General features: G+C 43.2%; 2 protein-coding genes across 2 annotated transcripts; one reads left to right on the top strand and one right to left on the bottom strand.

The window, feature by feature from the left end:
- Positions 1-3,947: 3,947 nt before the first annotated feature.
- Positions 3,948-4,859, top strand: LOC131217413 (uncharacterized). Its single transcript, XM_058212334.1, has one exon. It carries the CDS (start codon positions 3,948-3,950, stop codon positions 4,857-4,859), a length of 912 nt encoding a protein of 303 aa, XP_058068317.1.
- Positions 4,860-20,544: 15,685 nt separating this feature from the next.
- On the bottom strand, positions 20,545-22,368 carry LOC131217412 (pentatricopeptide repeat-containing protein At2g22410, mitochondrial-like). The gene has a single exon (XM_058212332.1). The coding sequence runs from the start codon at positions 22,366-22,368 to the stop codon at positions 20,545-20,547; it is 1,824 nt and encodes a 607-aa protein (XP_058068315.1).

Genomic DNA, 22,368 nt, shown 5'->3' with positions numbered 1-22,368 from the left:
GCAAAACAGATGAATGAGATGAATTTCTCACAAACATCACGAAGGGCCCAACTTAGCTTCTTATTGCAGGTAGAGGTGGGCATCGAGTCGAGTCGGACCGGATTGGGTACAATTCAATTCAGTCCGAAATTTTCAATGTATGGACCGAACTCGATCCGATCAAGCATCAAGGCCGGGTCCTCTAACTCGATCCGATTTGTTGCATGGTTGGCCTGATCCGAACTGAGTCTGACTCTGTCAAAAAAACCGATTCAGATTGGGTTGGGCACTGTTCGGATCCATCTTCTAAAAATTTTTAAAAAATAAAAAATATGATTTTTACCATTAAATTCTTAGGGCCCACCATAACGTTTATTTTCCATCCAATCTATTAATGAGGTCACAACTACATGGATGAAGTGGAAAAACAAATTTCATATTGATCCGAAACTTGTGACCCCTAAAAGAGTTTCAATGGTAAACGTTCAACCCTCACTGCTTTTTGCAGTGTGGTCCACTTGATCTTTATATCTGTCTTATTTTTCGTTTCAAGTGTTAAGACGAGCAGGCCAAATGGATGGACGGTTTGGATATAACACACAACTCATGATGGGACCCACAGAACTTGCTGATGTCAATACATCATAACTGTGCGTGGTACACCTGCCGCTGCCAATCCGCCTCTTCTTTATCTTCTGCCTCAAGAAATCCTGCCTCAGGAAATCGGATTGCAGCAGAAGGCTCCTATCGTACTGAGTAAACTCAGTTGGGCCCACCTTGAATGTACGTACTCTAACCACTCCGTACATTCATTTTTTCATCTAATTTAAGGGGTTGAGCCCAAACTTGAAGCATATACAAAGATCAAGTGGATCATACCATAGGAAACAGTGGGGATAATGATTTCCACCGTTGAAACCTTGATAGGCCCCACAGTGATGTTTATTGTCATCCAAAGTATTCATTACATCATGCATACATGGATGAAGGGGGAAAAAAATATAAGCTTGATCCAAAACTTCTGTGGCCTTCAAGAATTTTTTAATGGTAGACGTTTAATTCAACTGTTTCCTTTGGTGTGGTCCATTTCAACATTGTATATTCTTTATTTTTGGGTTCAACACCTAAATTTATCTATTAAAATGGATTGGCGGAGCAGATAAAATAAATATATCATGGTGGGCCTCACAGAGTTTACCTAACATGTTAACCATTGTGAGTTACTCGCTACGAGTCCGCTTCTCCTTACATCAAACTGTCACATCTCAGTGCTCGATGCACACCTAGAGCCATGTGCTGAGACAACGGGTTGACTACGCCCCTACCACCATCCAATGGCTCGTAGTTGGTGTTATGTGGACCCCACCATGATGTATTTATTTCATCTATGCCATCCATCTATTTTTTAAGATCATTTTATGGTATTAAACAAAAAATGAGGTATATATACTTATTAATAGACCTCATTCGGATCGAATTGGATTGGATTCCAGATCAGATTCAATCGGATCGGATCGGTCCGGATTGACATTGATCTGAACTCGATCTGATGAACGGTCGGATATGACTGGGCCAACTCGATCTGGCTCGATCTTGACCTTTGATTCGAATCAGATCGGTTTGGATCCGTTGGATCGGGTCAGATCCATCAGATCGGTCCCAATTCTATCTAATTGTAGGAATGCGCATCTTGGCCCAACTATCAAGTAAGCCGACTCATTGGGTATCATCAATCTCACCGTCCGTTTATTGGAAATAAATTGTAACTTAGAGACGGTGGGTGTTATATTTTAGTGGGTTTTACTTGAGTGGACATGTTCCACGTGTGCCATCTCCAGGTGCCTGAGTATAAAGACTCATATGCAGCCCGAGTATCGAATAACTCTTCCCTCTCAAAACTGCCCTCCCATATTCTTGGAGAGGAATTATTTTGATACTCGGCTAGAGCATATACATTGCCCTACGCCCTAGCACCTCTAGAATTGGGATTGTTATGGGAAGATCCGAGCCCCTTACAATTCCGAGAACCAACATCTTTTTAATCCGGTCGGACACACCAGAGTATCCGAAATAATGAACACTACTAAGGAGAAGGAAGACCTCCAGTATGCTTAACAGATAAATGAAGCTAAGTCACACTCCGTCTAGATCGACACTCAGCTCTGACTCATGACGCAATACGCGTCTAACAAATCGATGGTAAGGCCTTAGAAAGAGAACATCACATCAAGCGCGATCGAATTTCAAGATGATGACCCTAGGCCGGGCAAGGTGAGCTTCCACCAATGAAACGGCTTGGCCGGGGCCTCGTCCTCATCTTCATCTTTATCTGAAGAAGGACATCCGAGCTGAGGGCTTGTCCTCATCCTCATCTTCATCTGAAGAAGGACATCTGAGCCAGGGGCTCGTCCTCGTCCTCATCTTCATCTGAAGAAGGACATTTGAGCTGAGGCCTCGTCCTTGTCCTCATCTTCGTCCAAAGAAAGATGTCCCAAGCCAAGGCCGGGACGGAATGTGGACATCTCAAACGCTAAACTAAGAAACTGCCTTAAGCAGACATGCTTGATAACCTCACCCACAGATACGCTACATGATCCCTGGACTGCGTGTAACATCTCCACGATCTGAAAATCCCATTGATTGAGCAAATCGTGCTGAGATTAACGGACTTAAACCCTCCGATGGTTCGGTATAAATATAGTGAGACCCCATTGCTACATGTACGCAACATCTTGCACTCTCCCCCTACACTTCAACTTAGACCCAGATTCCCTTCACCTGACTTAGGCATCGGAGGGTCCCCCAGCTTAGCTAGGGTCTCTTTTGCTAACCCTTTGTGCAGGGTCAGGGTTCCTCGGAGGTACGCCGTGCGGAGTACTGGAGGGTGATTCGGATTTTATCATCAACATTTTTGGCACCGTCTGTGGGAATCTAATATGAAAGGTTAGGTTCCTGTTCTTAAGCATTATGGCAAGAAGAAAGAAGAAATTAGTAGCTGTGGAATCAAAACAAACTCGTTCTTCTTCATTACTTCACCCCGAATCGGCCCTAGGGCGCAATTGGGCAAGCAAGTACCTCGCGATGCAAGGCGACATACAAGCCTTGCACAATGAGATCAACCAGATGAAGCAACAATGACAGGAGCCACAACCACATCTTGCTCAAAAAAACCTTGTTCCTGAGTCGATTGGTCTGGTTGTGGAAGGTCATTCCGCACCGAGGAGTACAAGACCTTAGGGGCCCCCGCGTCAACCCCCTCGGGCACCGGCTTCTGGTCAGAATCCTCCCCCAACCCAAGTTCGAGTTTTGGCTCGAAACACAGCAACTCAAGCTCCGACAAATGCCTTGGTCACCTTGGCCCTGGCACCGACGGATCTCCGCCACGAGCTGGAACGGAGGAGCGGAAGGAGGACTCCCAAAATAGAAAACACTCAGGAAATAGTAGCTGAGAATAAAGATCCTTGGGAAACACGGTTCGCGGAGCTCAACAACAAGATTCTAACACTAGAAAAGAAGCAACCACCCTCATCGGTTCCCGCGGCTGTTTAAGCAATGATGGAAGAGACCGATCCTCCTTTCACCTCTACAATCATGGACGAGGTGATGCCATAGAGGTTTTGGATACCTCCCGTCATCCAGTACTCTGGATCCGGTGACCCATCCGAGCATGTGGAAGCTTACCGTTCACGGATGCAAATCCAGATGGCAATGGACGCGATGATGTGTAGGGGATTTTTGATCACCCTCACGGGATCCGCTCGGAGTTGGTACCATCAGCTCAAGCCCAATTCCGTTGGTTTCTTCGCGGATCTGAGTCAATTATTCCTTATCTAATTCATAAGCGGTAAGAGAAGTCGGAAACCCAATACTCACCTAACACCATCAAGCAAGAGAATAAGGAGTCGTTGAAGGACTACATTGTTCGCTTCAATGAGGAAGCATTGCAGGTAGAAGATTACATCGATAAGATGACGCTCGTTGACGTATTCAGCGGCCTAAAAGAAGGAAAATTCACTTTCTCCATTGGAAAGAATCCACCGAAGACGTTAACAGACCTTGTCGCCAGGGCTCAGAAGTATACTAACGCCAAGGAATTCTCTAACGCCCGCAAAAATGTTCAAGTGACAGAACCGATAGGCAAGGGGAAGAGACCAAGGAACGAAGAACCTCAGCCATCCAGCAAAGGACTAGATGACCGTGTCCCTCACGATCGTCGTCCGAGCAGAAAATCGGAGGGTAAATTTCATTCCTACACCCCCCTAAACACGTCGGATGAGAAAATTCTATTGGACATCAAAGGGCACAAACTTCTGAATTGGCCTGTTTGTATAAGGGCCGACCCAGATCATCGAGACAAATACAAATACTGCCACTTCCATCGGGATCACGGTCACAACATAGCTGATTGTGTGGATCTCAAAGATGAGATTAAAGCCCTTATTCGAAAGGGGCATCTGCGCCGATATACCAAGGAAGAAAGAACCTCTCGGAAAGAAGAGCCAAATAACACCACGGAAGATCCAACCGAAATTCGCACCATTTTTGGGGGCTCATCTAGAGGAGGAGATTCGAACAGGGCTCGGAAAGCCTACTGTCGGAGGTCCGATCCGGAACACAACATCCATTTGAACAAAGAACTTTGTGTCAGTTCGTGTAGCATGACCTTCTCAGAAGATGATGCATGTGGGATCCAGCATCCCCACGACGACGCCCTAGTGGTTACTATGACTATAGCCAACTACAAGGTGTACCGCATCCTGATCGACACCGAAAGTTCAGCAGATGTAATTTACTTCGAGGCTTTTGAAAGAATAGGGGTTCTAAGGTCCCATTTCAGACCTGTGAAGACCCCCTGCATGGCTTTATCGGAGAAAGAGTGATCTCCGTGGGAGCCATCTCCCTCCCTGTGACTGCGGGAGAAGGACAACACCAAGTCACCCTCATGGTGGACTTTCTCGTTGTCAATGTGTCATCGATAGATAACGTCATCCTGGGTAAACCTTCTCTCAATGCAATGAGGGCAGTTGTCTCCACCTATTATCTGATAATGAAATTCCCCGCCGAGGGTGGGATAGGTTACCTCCGAGGTGACCAGCGCGAAGCTCGGAGATGTTATGCTATAGTAGTCAAGAAAGGGTCGGTGAAGCAAGCACTCACCGTCAACATGCTAGACCCTAGAGGACCTGCGGAGGGTTCATTCGTGGAAGACTTGGAGAAAGTACCGCTCGACGAGGTAAGCTCGAGCAGGACTGTTCAGCTCGGAGCATCGTTAAACCCTGAGCAGCGGTCCGAGATGCTAGCCTTCCTACGAAAGCACAGGGATGTCTTCGCATGGTACCACAGAGATATGCCTGGAATCTCTCCGGATGTCATGGTTCACAGGTTGAATGTGGACCCGGATCACAGACCCGTTAAGCAAAAGAGGAGACCGTTCGATGTTGAGCGATACGAAGCCATAGTCGACGAAGTCTCCATCCTACTCGATGTCGGCTTTATAGAGGAGGTACACTATCCTGACTGGATTGCGAATGTGGTCCTTGTCAAGAAAGCTAACGGAAAATGGTGGGTCTGCGTAGACTACTCGGATCTGAATAAGGCGTGTCTGAAGGATAGCTTCCCATTACCTCAAATTGATCAGCTGGTAGACAGCATAGCAGGATACGAACTACTTTTCTTCCTAGACACTTACTCCGGATATAACCAGATTGTGATGCACCCTCCAGACAGATAGAAGACTACCTTCGTCATGGACAAGGGACTATACTGTTACCGGGTCATGCCGTTTGGCTTGAAAAATGCTGGGGCCACATATCAGAGATTGGTGAATCAAATGTTCGCCAAGTAAATTGGACATACGATGGAAGTGTATGTCGACGACATGCTCGTAAAAAAACGTTAAGGCATCCGACCACCTAACAGATCTCGGAGAAACTTTCGCCATCCTCCAAGAATATCAAATGAAGCTGAATCCCGCGAAGTGTGCCTTCGGAGTTGGCTCTGGTAAACTCCTCAGGTTTCAGGTCAACCAGAGAGGCATTGAAGCAAACCCCGACAAGATCAAAGTACTCCTCGACATGAGTTCGCCTCGGACTGTCAAGGAAATACAATGTCTTACAGGACGAGTAGCCGCACTCAGACGTTTCATTTCCAGAGTCACAGATAAATGTATCCCCTTCTTTCAACAGTTGAAGGGTCATAAGAAGGTAGAATAGACGTCGGAATGCGACCAAGCCTTCCAGCAACTGAAACAGTACTTGGGCTCACCACCCAAGTTGTCCAAACCCGAAGAAGGTGAGCCCCTGTTCCTGTACCTCGCAGTATCGACCTCGGCCGTCAGCTCGGCCCTGATTAGAGAGGTGGGAGGCAAACAACACCCCGTCTATTATGTCAGTAAGGCCATGGTGCTCGCTGAGACGAGATATCTACCTCTGGAGAAGCTAGCACTCAGTCTCCTCGTCTCAGCTCGGAGGTTACGCCCCTTACTTTCAAGCTCATTCTGTCGTGATGTTGACTGATTCTCCTCTTAAACAAGTTCTCCAGAGGCCCAAAGTTTCAAGTCAGCTAACCAAGTGGGCCATCGAACTTGGTGAGTTTGACATCCAGTTTCGTTCGTGGACAACAATTAAGGGTCAAGTCGTGGCCGACTTCATTGCAAAATTCACCATTTCGAGTGAAGAAGAGATCAGTAGTGAAGTCGAGATGACTCCTTCACCTGTTCCCCCAAATGATCAAAAGGCGACATCAGAACTGGGATGTGTTCTTTATGTGGATGGGTTGTTTAATGCCAAACATGCTGGAGCAGGGATTATCCTAATTGCACCTAATTCCACGCCCATCTAGTACGCGATCAGACTTGAATTCAAGGCCTCTAACAATGAGGTGGAATACGAGGCTCTGCTCGCTGGACTCAAACTGGCAGCAAGTTTGGGGGTCCAGTCTGTTCAGGTCCAATGCAATTCCCAGCTAGTAGTGAACCACATCTCCACTGAGTATGAAGCCAAGGAAAGAAGAATGATTGCTTATCTAGACGATGCAAGAAAATTGATTGAAAGATTTTGGAGTTGCACCACCCATCAAATCCCTAGAGTAGAAAATTCATGGGCCGATGCCTTAACGAAGCTAGCCTCGGCCATGGAAGGGAAGATCTCGCGAATCATTTCCATGGAGTTCATAGAACACCTGAGCATCAAGCAGATGGAGAAGAAACCAGTCAACCCAGTAGATGATACTCCGAGCTGGATGGACCCGATTTATAGGTACCTCACATCTGGTGAAGTCCTCTCGGATAGGTTGGAAGCAAGGCGCTTGAGGGTCAGAGTGGCATGGTACATTGTCTTGGACGGTACGCTATATAAGAAAGGGCATTCTTAGCCCTACCTCATGTGCCTCCGACCCGACGAGGCAGATTATGTGATTCAGGAGATTCATGAAGGAATCTATGGGAACCATTCTGGCGGCCGAGCCTTGGCCCTAAAGATACTCCGACAAGGATATTTTTGGCCAACCCTCAGGGAAGATTCGAAGAAATACGTGCAAAAGTGCGACAAATGCCAATGTTATGCAGCTGTGCTGAGGTAACCCGCAGAAGAAATGACTCCCATAAGTGGTCTGTGGCCGTTTACTTAGTAGGGGATTGATATCATTGGCCCCTTGCTCACAGGAAAGGGGTAAGTTAGGTTTGCCATCGTCGTAGTTGACTACTTCACCAAGTGGGCTGAGGCCGAGCCCGTCGTAAAAATTACAGAATAAAAGGTGATTAACTTCGTCTGGAAAAACATCATCTACCGATTCGGGATTCTGTGTACCATTGTGTCTGATAATGGCAGGCAGTTTGACAACGAAAAGTTCCGAGGCATGTGTCAGGGGCTCGGTATCACAAACGCATATTCTTCGCCTCGGCATCTACAATCCAATGGACAGGTAGAAGTAGTTAACAAGGTCATCAAATAGCACCTCAAAACAAAGTTAGAAAAAGCAAAGGGAAATTGGGCCGAGGAGCTCCCATTCATCCTTTGGGCTTACAGGACTACGACTCAATTGTCCACTGGAGAAACTTTGTTCTCACTTTCCTACGGCAATGATACCTGTCGAGATCGGTCTCCCTACAACATGGGTCAGAAACTATCAGGAGAACCAAAATACCGAGCAGATTGCAGCAAACCTAGATCTACTAGAAGAAGCCAGAGATATTTCTAAACTCCGGGCCGTCGCTCGACATCAACAGGTGTCAAAGTTCTACAATTCTAAAGTCAAGACCAGGCGGTTCCATCCAGGGGACTTAGTCCTTTGCCGAGTCTTCCAGAACACTGCAGAACTGGGGGCTTGGGCGCTCGGGCCTAACTAGGAAGAGCCTTACTGTGTGGTCCGATCGACCAAACTAGGCTCCTATCATTTAGAAGATCTCGAGAGCCGTTAACTACCCCACCCATGGAATGCCGAGCATCTGAAAGTCTACTATCCTTAAAGGAATGGCCTTAGGCTCTCAATAAATGTACGCCTTCGAGTGACAAGCCTTTAAGGCTCTCAATAAATGTACGCTTCTGAGTGACTAGCCTTTAAGCCTCTCAATGAAATACATCTCTTCCCATCTACACGAATGGATTATCTACTAAGTAAAAGTTCCCTCTCATATGCAGAGGTGGACTTAACGAGCTGATCCCTTAAAAAGGAGTTAGTACGTTATCCCATGAAAATTCTACAGGGCATCTCCTCATGATCGAGGGAAAAGCCAATAGATGACCCGACTCCCCTACAGAGGAGTTGGTTTGTCGTCCGATTGATGGATAAATTAAGAAGTTGCTCACCAATCGTGGGAGAGGCTGATCCCTTAGGGGTCCAGACCAAACAATGACAATATTATGAAGATTCAAAGTTCTACAAAGAGGCATTGAAATGAGCCAAGCCGTCAAAGGATAGGCTCAGCAATCCCCCAAACCAAACCGACCTGTCAACAGGCCAGTTCGGCAATCAACGGTCAACAATCAACATTCAAGAATTGACTACGAATTAACATATAAGGAAAAATCATCATCCACACACCCTTTCCAAAGGATCAAAAAATAATATCTACAAATCATTCATCAAAAAGATAAGTTCAAAAAGCCATAAAAATGAAAATATTCCAAACTACGCGGTCAGAGGAGGAGGAGCGTGAGGGCCAGAGGCCTGATCTGGGCGGATATCTTCAGAGGCTTCTCCCCTGCATCTTCAGGCAGCAGAGACTCAAGATTAAGGTCCGGGTACAGATCCTGGACCGCTTCAATATAAGCATCGAAGCCACAATTGTAAAAATTAGTAGCTTCAGCGGCTCTCTCCTCTGAAGCCTTGAAGGAGTCCACTACAGCGGCCACCGCCGCAGCCTAGGAGACCTCGTCCTTGGCTCGCTAAGCCTCCTTCGCCCTTGAGTCAACTCATCTCTATTCTTCTGCAGCCTCCACTCTGGTCCGCTCCAGGACTTCCCCCAATCGAGTATTCTCCTTGGCAAGCGAGGCCCTAGCCTGGGTTAGCTCAGTGGCAGCAGCACCGCAACTAGCCTCGAGATCACTCATGACCCCCTTCAGCTAGAGCTCACGAGCCTTTCCGTCATCCAGTTGTTGACACAGTTTAGCCAGCTCCATCTAGAGGAACATGGCCTCATCCCTCAAGGTTCCCATCTCACACCTAAGAGCCCCTACCTCAGCGTCTTTCTTCGCAAGCTCCCTCAATCTCTCCCAAGTCAAAAGGAGCCTTGGGACGGACTGGATGAAAACAAAATAATGAGCATTCGGAAGTAGTAAATGCTAAAAGATAAGAAAAGTTGACAGAAATACCCGATAAAAGACGGAAGCTAAGTCGTTGATGAAAGATTCGTCCGATTTGGTGAGAAGGCCAGCTATCTCCTCCTCAGGAGCATGCTTGGAAGCCCAGCGGACCGAGCAGGACATATGGTAACTCAGCTCAAACCTCTCTCTGCTGGTCCACATTAGAGCTGACTCAGCCGCCCCCTCGGCCCCAGTCCTGCTGCTTGCCGAGGCTTGACCCTCATTGCCGAGATCATTCCCAATCTCGGGGGGGAGGGGGGAGAGCATAACATTAGCCATCTGAACGGCTTTTTTCATGTTCGGATGAGGAGGGAACAACTATGCAGACCTCGGGGGCTACTGGGGGTACTTCGGTAGTGTGAGGGGCGATAGCGGAGGTTGAAGCCGCAACATTGATAGCAGTGACCTCAGCAGCAATAAACGCTGCAGCCGAAACTGCAGCAACAAAAATTGAAGCTACAGCTGGAGCTACAGTAAAAGAAACTGGGGTCGAGGGCCCCTCGCATTGAGGTGCCACCTACCTTCTCCGAACGGTCGTCTTTGTTCAGGGTTAGGCCCTTAGCATCTCATCGACAGTCGGGGCGGCCTTCCTCTTCTGGGACCTGGCTGCCTCAGCCATACCTACGTAAAAAAATAATAGATCAGCAACCAAACTAAGAGATCCAATCCTTTCAAAGGAGCTACAAAAAGACTTACTAAAGGAGGTGGGGAGCGGTTCAGATTTGCACAGCCTGGACCAATGGAGATTAGTGGCCGTGATCAGGTCTAACAAGGAGCGAAGTTCTCCTGATCGTGCACTAGCCTTGGCGACTTGATTTTTCTGGTCCGAGGTAAGGAGAGGCGAACCTCTCAAAAAATCTACAAAAATAAGAGAAAAACCTTAGTCCGATTACAATAGAAAGGAGAGGTGTATAAAAAAAGAAAGTGTGTGTAATACCCGACCTGGTGTAGCGAATTGGGTGGGAACCCGAGTCGCCAAGGTTCCAAGCTCCGCCGCCGGTGCCTCCCATTCGCCCGAAACCCAGAACCATTTATTCTTCTAGTCTTTGTTAGAAGACAGGAGATTTATGACCAGCCCTGACCCCTTACTGCCTCGAGTCGCGAAGTAGTACCATGGCTCGTGGCTGCCGTGCTTGACCAGGTACAAGCTTATTAATTCCTCTGGTGTCAGCTCGGGGTTTCCAAGTTGACGTCAGATGATGAAGGAAGAGATAAGAACCCTCCAAGCGTTGGGGGTAAACTGACCAAGAGCCAGTCCCAAGTGAGCAGTCAGGGCGCGAATGAAAAGGTGCATGGGGAGTCGTAGCCCACATTGTAGTGCATAGAGAAAGATGGCAACCTTCCATTCAGCAGGTGCGCCGGCGGCATCAAGGGGCTCGGGTGCCCTTATCTGAACGGAGTTTGGGATCTCAAACTTCGAACGGATCCACTCCATCTAGGACTCAGTCAGCACGGAGCCTCCAGGGACATCCTCCGAGGCTCGTCCGCTCGCGGGCATCTCGGTAGGCCCTTCTTTAGAGGCTCGGGTGGCCTTCTTCTTACCTACCCGGCGAGTCCGAGCCCCTACCTCCTTGTTTCTTCGGGGCGGAGGTTATAAAGGCACAACTTTGAAGGTGCCTTCAGATGCCCCCCTCTTGTCATCCAAGCTTCCTGGCTCAGAGTCATCATAACCGTCTTGGACCACGTCCATATCAGACGACATCTCGTAGAAGCAAATGAAAAAGAAGTGATGCTGAAAGAAGGGAGGAAATATGCTCACCGAACGACTACCAAAAATCGCTTCCATTAAAAAATCCCTAATCGGTAGGAATCACCCTGCCGGAAACCTCAAGATGGCCGAAATCGCTTCTGCTGGAAATCGCCTCCTCAGGGAATCAACAGTTACAGAAATTCGAAATGTAGAGATGAGAAGCATTTCTGAAACGCTGAAGATTATATAGCCAAGGGAAAATCTCTGCATTAATGGTTAGGCATTGATAGCCGCAGCCGAATCATCGCGAGTCGACCTCGAAGCATACGTGGCTGCTGATTATTGGCTTGAGCTTTGCCAGGCTGAGCGGTTCTGACATTGAGCGACGAGCTCGGCGCTTGAGCAGGGGAAGCATCGCTAGGGCACCTCCCAGGACCTACGTGTCAGTTAGCCATAGGTCGAGCAATTATTCGAAATCTTAACCGTCACCATGAATTAGCTGGGGATTGACCCACGGATGGAAAGATCCGAGGACACGTTTCTTCAACACAAGAGTCATAATAATAAACGCATGCGTAAAGGGTGTGATAGCGGAAACTGCTGATCTTCCATACATGTTTGCTCTCCGAGCCCGTATCCGAACTCGAAGAGTAGGGGGCTTCTGTTATTGGAAGATCTGAGCACCTTACAATTTCGAGAACCGACATCTTTTTAACTCGGTCGGACACACCAGAGTATCTGAAATAATGAACACTACTGAGGAGAAGGAAGACCTCCAATATGCTTAACAGATAAATGAAGCTAAGTCGCACTCCGTCTAGATCGACGCTCGACTCGGACTCATGACACAATACGCGTCTAACAAATCGACAATAAGACCTTAGAAAAAGAACATCATGTCAAGCGCAATCAAATTTCAAGATGACGACCCTAGGTCGGGCAAGGTGAGCTTCCACCGATGAAATGGCTTGGCTGGGGCCTCGTCCTTGTCTTCATCTTCATCTGAAGAAGGACATCTGAGCCAGGGGCTCATCCTCATCCTCATCTTCATCTGAAGAAGGACTTCCGAGCCGGGGGCTCATCCTCGTCCTCATCGTCATCTGAAGAAGAACATCCGAATCGAGGCCTCATCCTCGTCCTCATCTTCGTCCAAAGAAAGATGTCCTGAGCCAACGCCATGACGGAATGTGGACATCTCAAACGCTAATATAAGAAATTGCCTTAAGCAGACGTGACCGATAACCTCGCCCACGGATACGCTACACGATCCCTGGACTACGTGCAATATCTCCACGATCTGAAAATCCCATTGATTGAGCAAATCTTGTCGAGATTAAAGGACTCAAACCATCCGATGGTTAGGTATAAATACCATGAGACCCCATTGTTACAGGTATACAATATCTTACTCTCTCCCCCTACACTTCAACTTAGACCTAGATTCCCTTAACCTGACTTAGGCATCGGAGGGTCCCTCGGCTTAACCAGGGTCTCCTTTGCTAACCCTTTGTCCAGGGCCAGGGTTCCTCGGAGGTGCTCCGTGCAAAGTGGAGGGTAATCTGGATTTTATTATCAACAGAGATCATTGTTATGAAATTTACCAAGTTTATTTGATGGCAATTGCCATGGACAGTCCACATTCTCCGAAATTGGACAATTTTAGAGCTTTACACAGTGTCAGACATGTGCAACACACATGGAAAGAACAGGCGATAAAGAAAAAGGAGAGAGAAGGTCACGTGCCTTTTCCAATGTTTTGGATCTTCATCTTTCTTTTAAATGATGTCATAACATGAGTCAGTGTAGCAGAAGTACGAAGTTATTACCATGGACTCTACAAAGCTGTGTTGCTTGGGGTCCACGCTGTCACATGTGCCTACGCTACACAAAAACTGGAGGAATGTTGGAGCAGGCTGTTGGAAGGATTTAAATGACAAAAGTGCCCACAGTCAAGAGTCCAAACACATCCTATTTCCCTTTTCAAAATTGAAAAGTTATGCCCCTCCCTCTTAACCAATTGCAAGGGTAAAATGGGCTAAACAATACTTGAATATTGTTTATAGTAGAGATGGACATGTAAGGAATTAAGAAAGCAAAATAACATCCATAAGGTAGGAGAAGCCGTTACAGATGCACGGCAGGACTGAGAAGCAAGTGTTTATGAACCTTTGCAACACATGTGGCAACTTGGTATATTTATATAGAATTCAGGTTGTTTATCTGATACTGGCCCACCATGAACACTTCGACCAAAATCCATCCCATCCGCTTACCAGGATGGTCATACCTATTAGAAATATGGTTGATTAGGAAATGACCAGCTACTTAAAAGTTATCTAGAACAGACAATTGACCTAATTTTCGTGGTAGGCAATATTCTTGGTAGACACTAGGGGTGCAATCTGCGTGCGTTGAGTTAAGTTGAAGGTCAAGCCAAGCCCAACGCGGCTACAAGAGGAGTTAGCCCGGAGCTTAACCCAATCCAAGCGGCCTAAGGTATACTGAACACTCAATCCCAATGCAATTTGAAGGAGTCATGTTAGATTGGGTTGTATTAAGTTAACACCTACAACTAGTAAATTAACACAAAATCAAACAGCTAAGCATCAAATAATATAATTAAAATAACAACTTTAAGTACTAAAGTAACACTAGTAAAATAAAGTCTACAATCACCACTCAAAAAAAAATAAAATTAATGAAATGCGCATTAATCATCCCTGGTGAGGAGTCTCGAACACGAGACCTCGCCCGTGAGCCCCACCCACTCCGAGTGTGCCCCTGCATCCCACAGGGGACCCTACTCAGGCCTAGTGTGAAAATGCCTCTGCATTAATCACTCCCGGTGAGCAGTCTCGAACACGAGACCTCCCCCGCTCTAATACCAATTTGATGTAGGACAATTAATCACTTGCTCTAAAAGCTTGAACTGTTAGAGTATGACGAATTAATCCCTTTATCTCATACATCACCTGGGCACATACCCCGAGTGTGTCCCCGCATCCCACGGGCTACCCTACTCGAGCTCGGTGTGAAATACACATTAATCACCCCTGGTGAGAAGTCTCGAATACGAGACCTCCCCCGTGGGCCCCACCCACCCCGACTGTGCCCCTGCATCCCATAGGTGACCCCACTCGAGCCCCATGGGAAAATACCCCTGCATTAGAGATAATATTCAAAAGACATTGGACCACTTACTATGCAGGCTCTGGTGGACCTTATTTTCCATGCATGGACAGTTCCAATAATGAATCCAACATAGCATAAAGTCTACAACATAGTCTTTTGTAATGACACCCAACAACGCGTATGTTGTCGGGATCATCCTCATACTCGTCAACCTCCTATATATCCTCAAGGTCTCACGTAGTTTGTGCTTACTCCTTTCTAAACTCCCTCTCATATGCAATATAGTCATCTTTAATCTCACTTCTTTTTTTTTTTTTCCTTTTCAAAACCACCTTCATCTTTGCTCTCGCCTCCTTCAGAACATTTGAATAATCAACAACATTTCGATGCTATCCAACTAATCACGCAGGACACCCTTCGTGTCCAAAATAATTGCACTAAGACCTGATTCGATTATCAACAAGCAGGGTCCCGTGCTATCAACTAATATTGAGTTGTCTCCCTTTTCCTCCTAACATTTTCTATCGGTAAAACAACATTAAGTAGGTTGTTAACATATTCGATGTACTAAATTCATAGATATCAAGGCTAATTAACAGTTGATTCAAGTAGATTTTAATAAATAAAAAAAATTATTTATTTTTAATGAAAAATATTTAAAAAATACCAAACCTCTATGAATTTATAGGTCAACTTCCAACATGTCTCATTTGCTTTTTTCCGTTGCCTAAATTGCAATTTAAATCAGTCAAATTTAGGGAATTTCAGATTTCGAATTTTTTCAAAATTTTCCAAATTTTTCAAAATTCATACATTAAGAATATAGTTGATATAAATATGAACCAACACTCCTAATTACTTGTGAGCTAAGGCTAATATCAACAAGCGGGGTCCCGTGCTATCAACTAATATTGAGTTGTCCCCCTTTTCCTCCTAACATTTTCTATCTGAAAAACAATATTAAGTAGGTTGTTAACATATTCGATGTACTAAATTCGTAGATATCAAAGATAATTAACAGTTGATTTGACTAGATTTTAATAAATAAAAAATATATATTTATTTTTAATAAAAAATATTTAAAAAATACCAAACCTCTATGAATTTATAGGTCAAGTTCCAACATGTCTTGTTTACCTTTTTCTATTGCCTAAATTGCAATTTAAATGGGTCAAATTTAGGGAATTTTAGATTTCGAATTTTTTGAAAATTTTCCAAAATTTTCAAAATTCATACATTATGAGTATAGTTGATATTAATATGAACCAACACTCCTAAATAATTGTGAGCTAAAGCTAATTAACCGCTAATTAAATTGGATTTTTTGAAAAAAATAATTTATTTTTTAATTAAAAAATATTTTTTTTAGAAAATTCCTAAACTTCGATGAATTTGTAGATCAACCTCCAACATGTTCAAATTAACTTTTCTGTAATTTAATTACAATTCAAAAAGGTGAAATTAAAAAAAAAAAAAAAATCAAAATTTCAAGATCCCCAAATCATAGCTTCGAATCCATGATTTTGCATGAAAACATACAAAATAATAGTTTTTCGTCTTATTTCTAATCATTCTAAGTGAAAAAAAAATAAAAATAAATAAAAAATCTCACCATTTCAAAATTGGCTATCTCAAATCCTGTCCAATCGTGATTTTACACAAATAAATTGGTTTTCCTCCAAAAAATTAGAAGGGTTTGGAGAGATTTACGCTAGGAACGAATTAGAAGTGAAAGATATGAGGGAAAAAAAGAGAGAACTTTTAGGGGTTTTTTGTTATTTTTATTTTTTTAAAATTTCCAAGGGAAGGGTCTGTTATTGCTGATATCACTGGTATTGATACCACTTACATATTAACCGATGGTAACTTATAAATATTACTATATCGTCTATGCATGCCAATATCTTGCAACAATATTGGCAATATTAGGAATTTCTGATATTAAAGCTGGGTTTGTATCTGTGAACTGTGATATCGATAATATCAAGATTGCAAACACTGATCATACGATATGGGGAGCAATGAATTGACTAGTGTCTCTGGATTACCTTAATTGCCTTGGGGAGCAAATGAACAGTTTGGCAACTAACCCACATTCGAGAAGAACAATCACTGGCTACGATTTTCCAATAGGAAGATTGGGCCATGACCTATTCATGGCATGGAAAACCAGGTGACAGGATTGTTGGCAGACCCTCAAACCACACACTATTTGACCAAGCATTGAATAAAAATACATGGTACGGGTAACTCAGGTGCAATACTTGTTAGAGAGGATGCAACGAAAAACACTCCCAATGACAATACGGGAATGTTTTCATATTGATCGTTTAAGGGATTGATTGCATTTCCTGTCGCATATTCCTACCTCATACATGCTTTATTTTTTCGTTCCATTACTCTAGTTATTCTGTCTTCTAATTTCATGGCATTGTATTTGATTAGATCATTCTATCCTACATCAACGTAAAATTGATAAGAGAATCAAAGTAGGTACATTATTCGGACTTGACTTCTACCTTCTGCTAATAGAAGGAGAAAAAGGAAATATAATAAGGAAAATCAAAATGATGCCCTTAGACATTAGGATGTTTCTTTTTAGAAGGATGTTGTAAAAGTTGAGATGGATATAATGGGACATAGAAACTAATGAATCTACCTTCAAGATTAAAACAAATTAGTTATAAATAGTTATTCAAAAGAAAATTAAGACATTGAAACAACAAAAAGGTTTAAGACTAGACTAGTGGCTAAAAGATTTACATTAAGAGAATGTGTTAACTTCTTCGATAATTATACTTCAGTAATCAGGATATCAACTATTTAAGTTTTAGTTGCTCTAACATCCATTTAAAATTTTCTAATAATGAAAAAGTAAATACATACATGCAGACGGTATGCCAATCTTTAACACATGTTTAAAAGTAACAAAAGACAACAAATGATTCTTATTATTTAATTTTGACATGAAGGATATGGGTGAAGCAAATGCAGTTTTAAGTATTAAGCTAATAAGGAATGAGAACAGTACGACCATCTCCGTTACATTATATTGAAAGATACTCAAAAAGTTTTTCTACTTCTTTTTGTTCTAACATTAAGTTACTTATAAACTAAGACCGTAGTATATTTCAATTAGAGTATTCCAAGGTGATTAGTATTTTTATGTGTGTCATGATATCTATAAGACTTAATATTGCTTTTGCAATAAGTAACTTAAGTAAGTTTACCAACAATCTAAGTTTAGATAATTTTAAATGTTATTTGTACATTACTTTGATACTTGAAGAAATTATTAATTATGCCTTACACTTTTTTAGTTACCTAGTGGGCTTGAAGAATATGATGTAAGGTGAATCGTGGTTTCTAATGAATCCAAGTTTACCAGGGAATGAGTTTTTATACTTGGAAGAGTCGGCATTTCTTAAGAACTCAAGAAGCATTGAATATCTTATTCTACCATGAAATATAAAGTAATAGCTTTCGTGGCTAGTAGCAAAGAAACATAATTGTTGCAAAACCTATTATTGGAAATACCGTCATTGGTCCTATCTCTATCTATTGTGATAGTTTAATATTGTCAATGGCATATAATCAGACTTATAATGGAAAATCTTGAGAAATCAGTTTAAGATAGTTTTGTATGGTAGATGCTTGGTGATGGAGTTATAACAATTCAAAATGTGTAATCCATATATAATCTCGTGAACCCACAATCCATATATAATCTAGTCAACCCACTCATGAAGAGACTGATAAGAGATGTTGTCAGTAAAACATAAAGAGAAATGAGACCTAAGTTAACATCATAGATACTAGATAAGGGAAACATAACCTAAATTAATAGGTTCAATAGGCAAAGTACCTCATATGAAGTAGGTGAAGTGGCGCACCAAGAACTCTTAGCTCTCTCCTTAGATTTTATTTTTATTTTTATTTTTATTTTTATTTTTATTGTTAGCTTGTTAGTACACCCACTATCAGATCACACTTCACTATTAGCCAACCCCACTAGGTAGCTCTCTCCTCCTTAGATGTATCTATAGTGCTAGTATAAGTAATGATAAAAATGAGGATGAACATTTACTCTTAGTCAATTCTTTTAATAGTGCTATTATTATAAGGGCATTTATAAGGGCTCTCTTATATCGTGATTGGAATTGAGGTTGTTTCCCGATGTTCGAGAGTTTTGGTAGCTCTCATGAACTCATGAATTCGTAATTGAGCACCGTTCATGTGCTACCAATTTTAGAACACACTATTACTTGAAATATGTGTGTGACATATTTGGTTGTGTCACATATAATATTTAGTTTAAGACCACAATCACTAAGGATTTGATGCAACTTTGATGTGTCTATATTAAGTGACTTGATGCAACTTTGATGTGTCTATATTAAGTGATGGTTCAAGTCTAAAAGATACCTTCTCCTGCACATTTATTTTACTCACATACTCTGCCTCTTAATTTTGAAAAATAATGGGAAATTGTTGTATTTTTTCCAAAATAAAATAAAATCCAACCATAGTGACTGTTGATCTTGGTGGCTTTTGATGAAATGGAACAATTTGAATTCAAATTGTATGTTGAAAGTTGTAATTAAATGAAAAGACTCCATGTGACTTTTCATGAAAGTGACTCAAAAGTGTCTTTCTATATTTTATTTTTAAAAAAATGTGGGTCATTCCAACGCTATAACAATCACCTCTCTCCATCATTTTCTTGTTTTAATTCGTTTTCAAAATTTTTTGTAGATATTATATAAATCAAGGGTGTAAATTGCAAAAGAGTAAAAAAGTCTGGGTATAAATTCCAAAATATAGAGAAGAGGTGCACATTGTAGGAGTGTGTTAGAATTGCAGTTTTTGGTTTCGCAGGCTGAAGCCCAAATTTCTCCGGTTCCGGAGAGGAATATTATAGTATCCTAGAAGCGGATTTGCTACAATCATCTCACAAACTAGTTTAAACATTGGCAGGGTGCAAATATTGCCTTAAAGATAGCGACATTGTAATGTGCCTCAAGCCTATCTTTAAGTTATGTTTTATTTTGTTTCGCCTCTTTCATTTGCTCATTTCTTTTTCAACATGTAATTGAGGGAAGAATTCAGGCTACATGAAGAGCGGTGTGGGCTATGAGCAAAGAGAAGGGATGCGAACTACACCAAGAGAAAGAAGGGGTGTGGGCAACATGGCTACACACAGGGAAGGGGGAGAAGGGGTGTGGGCAACATGGCTACACATAGGGAAGGGAGAGAGAGGGTGCATGCACGTACATTTAAAAAAATAAAAAGTAAAAAAATTCCAAATGCGAGTGATGCATGAGAGTGCGTAAAATCATCACCCTTGGTGACACAACACGGGTAGTAACATCCGAATTGTTGGTTGATAAGCATGCCGAGTTTAAAATTCTCTAAATACTCTCAACTATGCTGTAAATCTCTTCTAATGCCTTATTAAATCTCATAGTTCCAACTCCCAGAAGACTAATTGTGTGGGCAAGTGGTCCTCTTTTGCTCGCATTACATATACTAGAGATGAATAATGTTCTACCACAATGAATGTTCCACTATGAGTTAAAAATTGTAAGCTATTGCAATCTTAAGAATCCTTTCAGTTAGATTTCACCAAAAATCCTTGCACGAAATACACACATCTCCAAAATGGTGGAAGCGACTCCGGTCTCTAACTACTATCTCTCTATTCCAAATCTTGGCAATTAACTTGATTGCAGAGTGGCAATCTCTGCACACTCGCAGATTCTTAAGTACATGAATAGGCAGATTGGCCCCTAATCTCATGATCCCAAAAGCAATAGCCATCTTTTCGCTGTGATTAAACAAAGCATCTTCCTTTTCCTCCTCGTCAATATCCAGTGAGATTTCCGACGTACCTGGCTCATGGCCTGCCAACTTCAATTGCTTTGCCATTTCACCGATCATCAATCAGATTTCCTCGAATTGGGAATGCGATCTATCGCCTGCAGTGAATTCATGTATTTTCCCATCCACCACAATGGAACTACACCCAGCTATCTTTTTTATCCCCTTCTCTTCCATCATGCCCCTGATCTGGGTGGCATTGGCCCATCTTCCAGAACTCGCATATACATTGTATAAGAGTACATACACAGCATCCTTATGAGGCTCTAGAACAAGAAGATGTTTTGCTGCCTTTTCAGCAAAAGTGACATTGTTATAAACTCTACTAGCACCTAACAATGACCCCCATATAACGGCATTTGGTTCCATCTGCATGTTTTGGATGAGCTCATCTGCTTCCTCTAGGTAACCAGCACGGCCGAGAAGATCAACCATGCATCCATAGTGCTCAACCTCAGGCTCTATGTTGTATAAAGATGTCATCTCACTGAAATGCTGCCAACCTTCTTGAACGAGGCCCGAATGGCTGCAGCCATTTAGAACACCAATATATGTCACTCTGTTAGGCTGAATCCCTTCCTTTTGCATCATCGAAAAGTGGGCGAGAGCCGATTTCCCATCACCATGCATTGCCAGGCCTGAAATCATCGCGGTCCAAGCTAACACATCCTTCTCATGCATTCTATTAAAGACCAATATGGCTTGATCTATACTCCCACACTTTGCATACATGTCTACAAGTGCCGTCCCGAGAAAAACATCTGACTCAATCAGACTTTCCAAAATTAATGTATGCAAACACTTTCCCTGATTGAGTGCGCCCAAGTTTCCACAAGTAATGAGTAGACCCACCATTGTGAACTTATCGGGCTTCAAATCCAAAACCCACAACTCTGCGAACAATAATAAGGCCTCCATGAAGCTACTGCTTTGAATGTAGCCAGTGATCATCGAATTGAACGTGATGAGATCACGCTGGCCCATTTGATTATAAAGCAGACGAGCGCTTTCAAAATCACCTAATTTACAGTAACCATCGATCATGGCATTCCAAGCAGCTACAATCTTCCAAACCATTCTATCAAAAACCTGACGTGCAGCATTTACATCTCCACACTCCGTGTACATATCAATCAAAGCAACACCCAATTTTTGAGTAATGTTGATCCTCTCTCTATCAACAAATTGATGAACCCATTTGCCCAAATCCAAATCCCCTAATCGCGTGCAAGCGGAAAGCACCGAAATCATCGCGACAGCATCCGGTTTAACACCATCCACCACTATCCTTTTAAAAAACCCAACAGCTTCTTCTGCGAGATCATTCTGAGAATAACCTGCAATCATGCTAGTCCAAGAAACCACATTTCTCTCAGGCATTTCATCAAAGACCCTCCGAGCCTCACCCATGTCTCCAATTTTCACATAACCACCAACCATCACTGTCCACGACACCACATTCTTCTGACCCATTTCATCAAAAACTCGTCGGGCGACATCAACCCATCCAAACTCCGAGTACATATGAATCAGAGAATTCCCCACGAAAACATCAGATACATCAACTACCTTAATATAATTGCCGTGGATCGCCTGCCCTGCTCTGAACGAAAAACACAGAGCGCATGCCTTGAACAAGAACTGGAAGGTGTAGTTGTCTGGAACCACGCTGTTCCGGCACATTTCGAGATAAAGAGAGATGGATTCTTGCGGGGCGCCGTGTCTTGAACAGTCCCTGATGATGGTATTCCATAAGAAGGAGGTGGGTCCCGGAATCTGACGAAAGATGGCGAGGGCGTAGGGAAGATTGCAGGTGTCGAGATCCACGAGCGATCTCAATAGATGAGAGATTGCGGGTGGGCGGCGAGCCCTCCCAGTTATGATCAT

Source organism: Magnolia sinica, chromosome 10, assembly GCF_029962835.1.
Source record: "Magnolia sinica isolate HGM2019 chromosome 10, MsV1, whole genome shotgun sequence".
Classification (NCBI taxonomy): Eukaryota; Viridiplantae; Streptophyta; class Magnoliopsida; order Magnoliales; family Magnoliaceae; genus Magnolia; species Magnolia sinica.
Note: the sequence above shows the minus strand (reverse complement) of the source record. Positions and strands in the feature narration are given on the sequence as shown.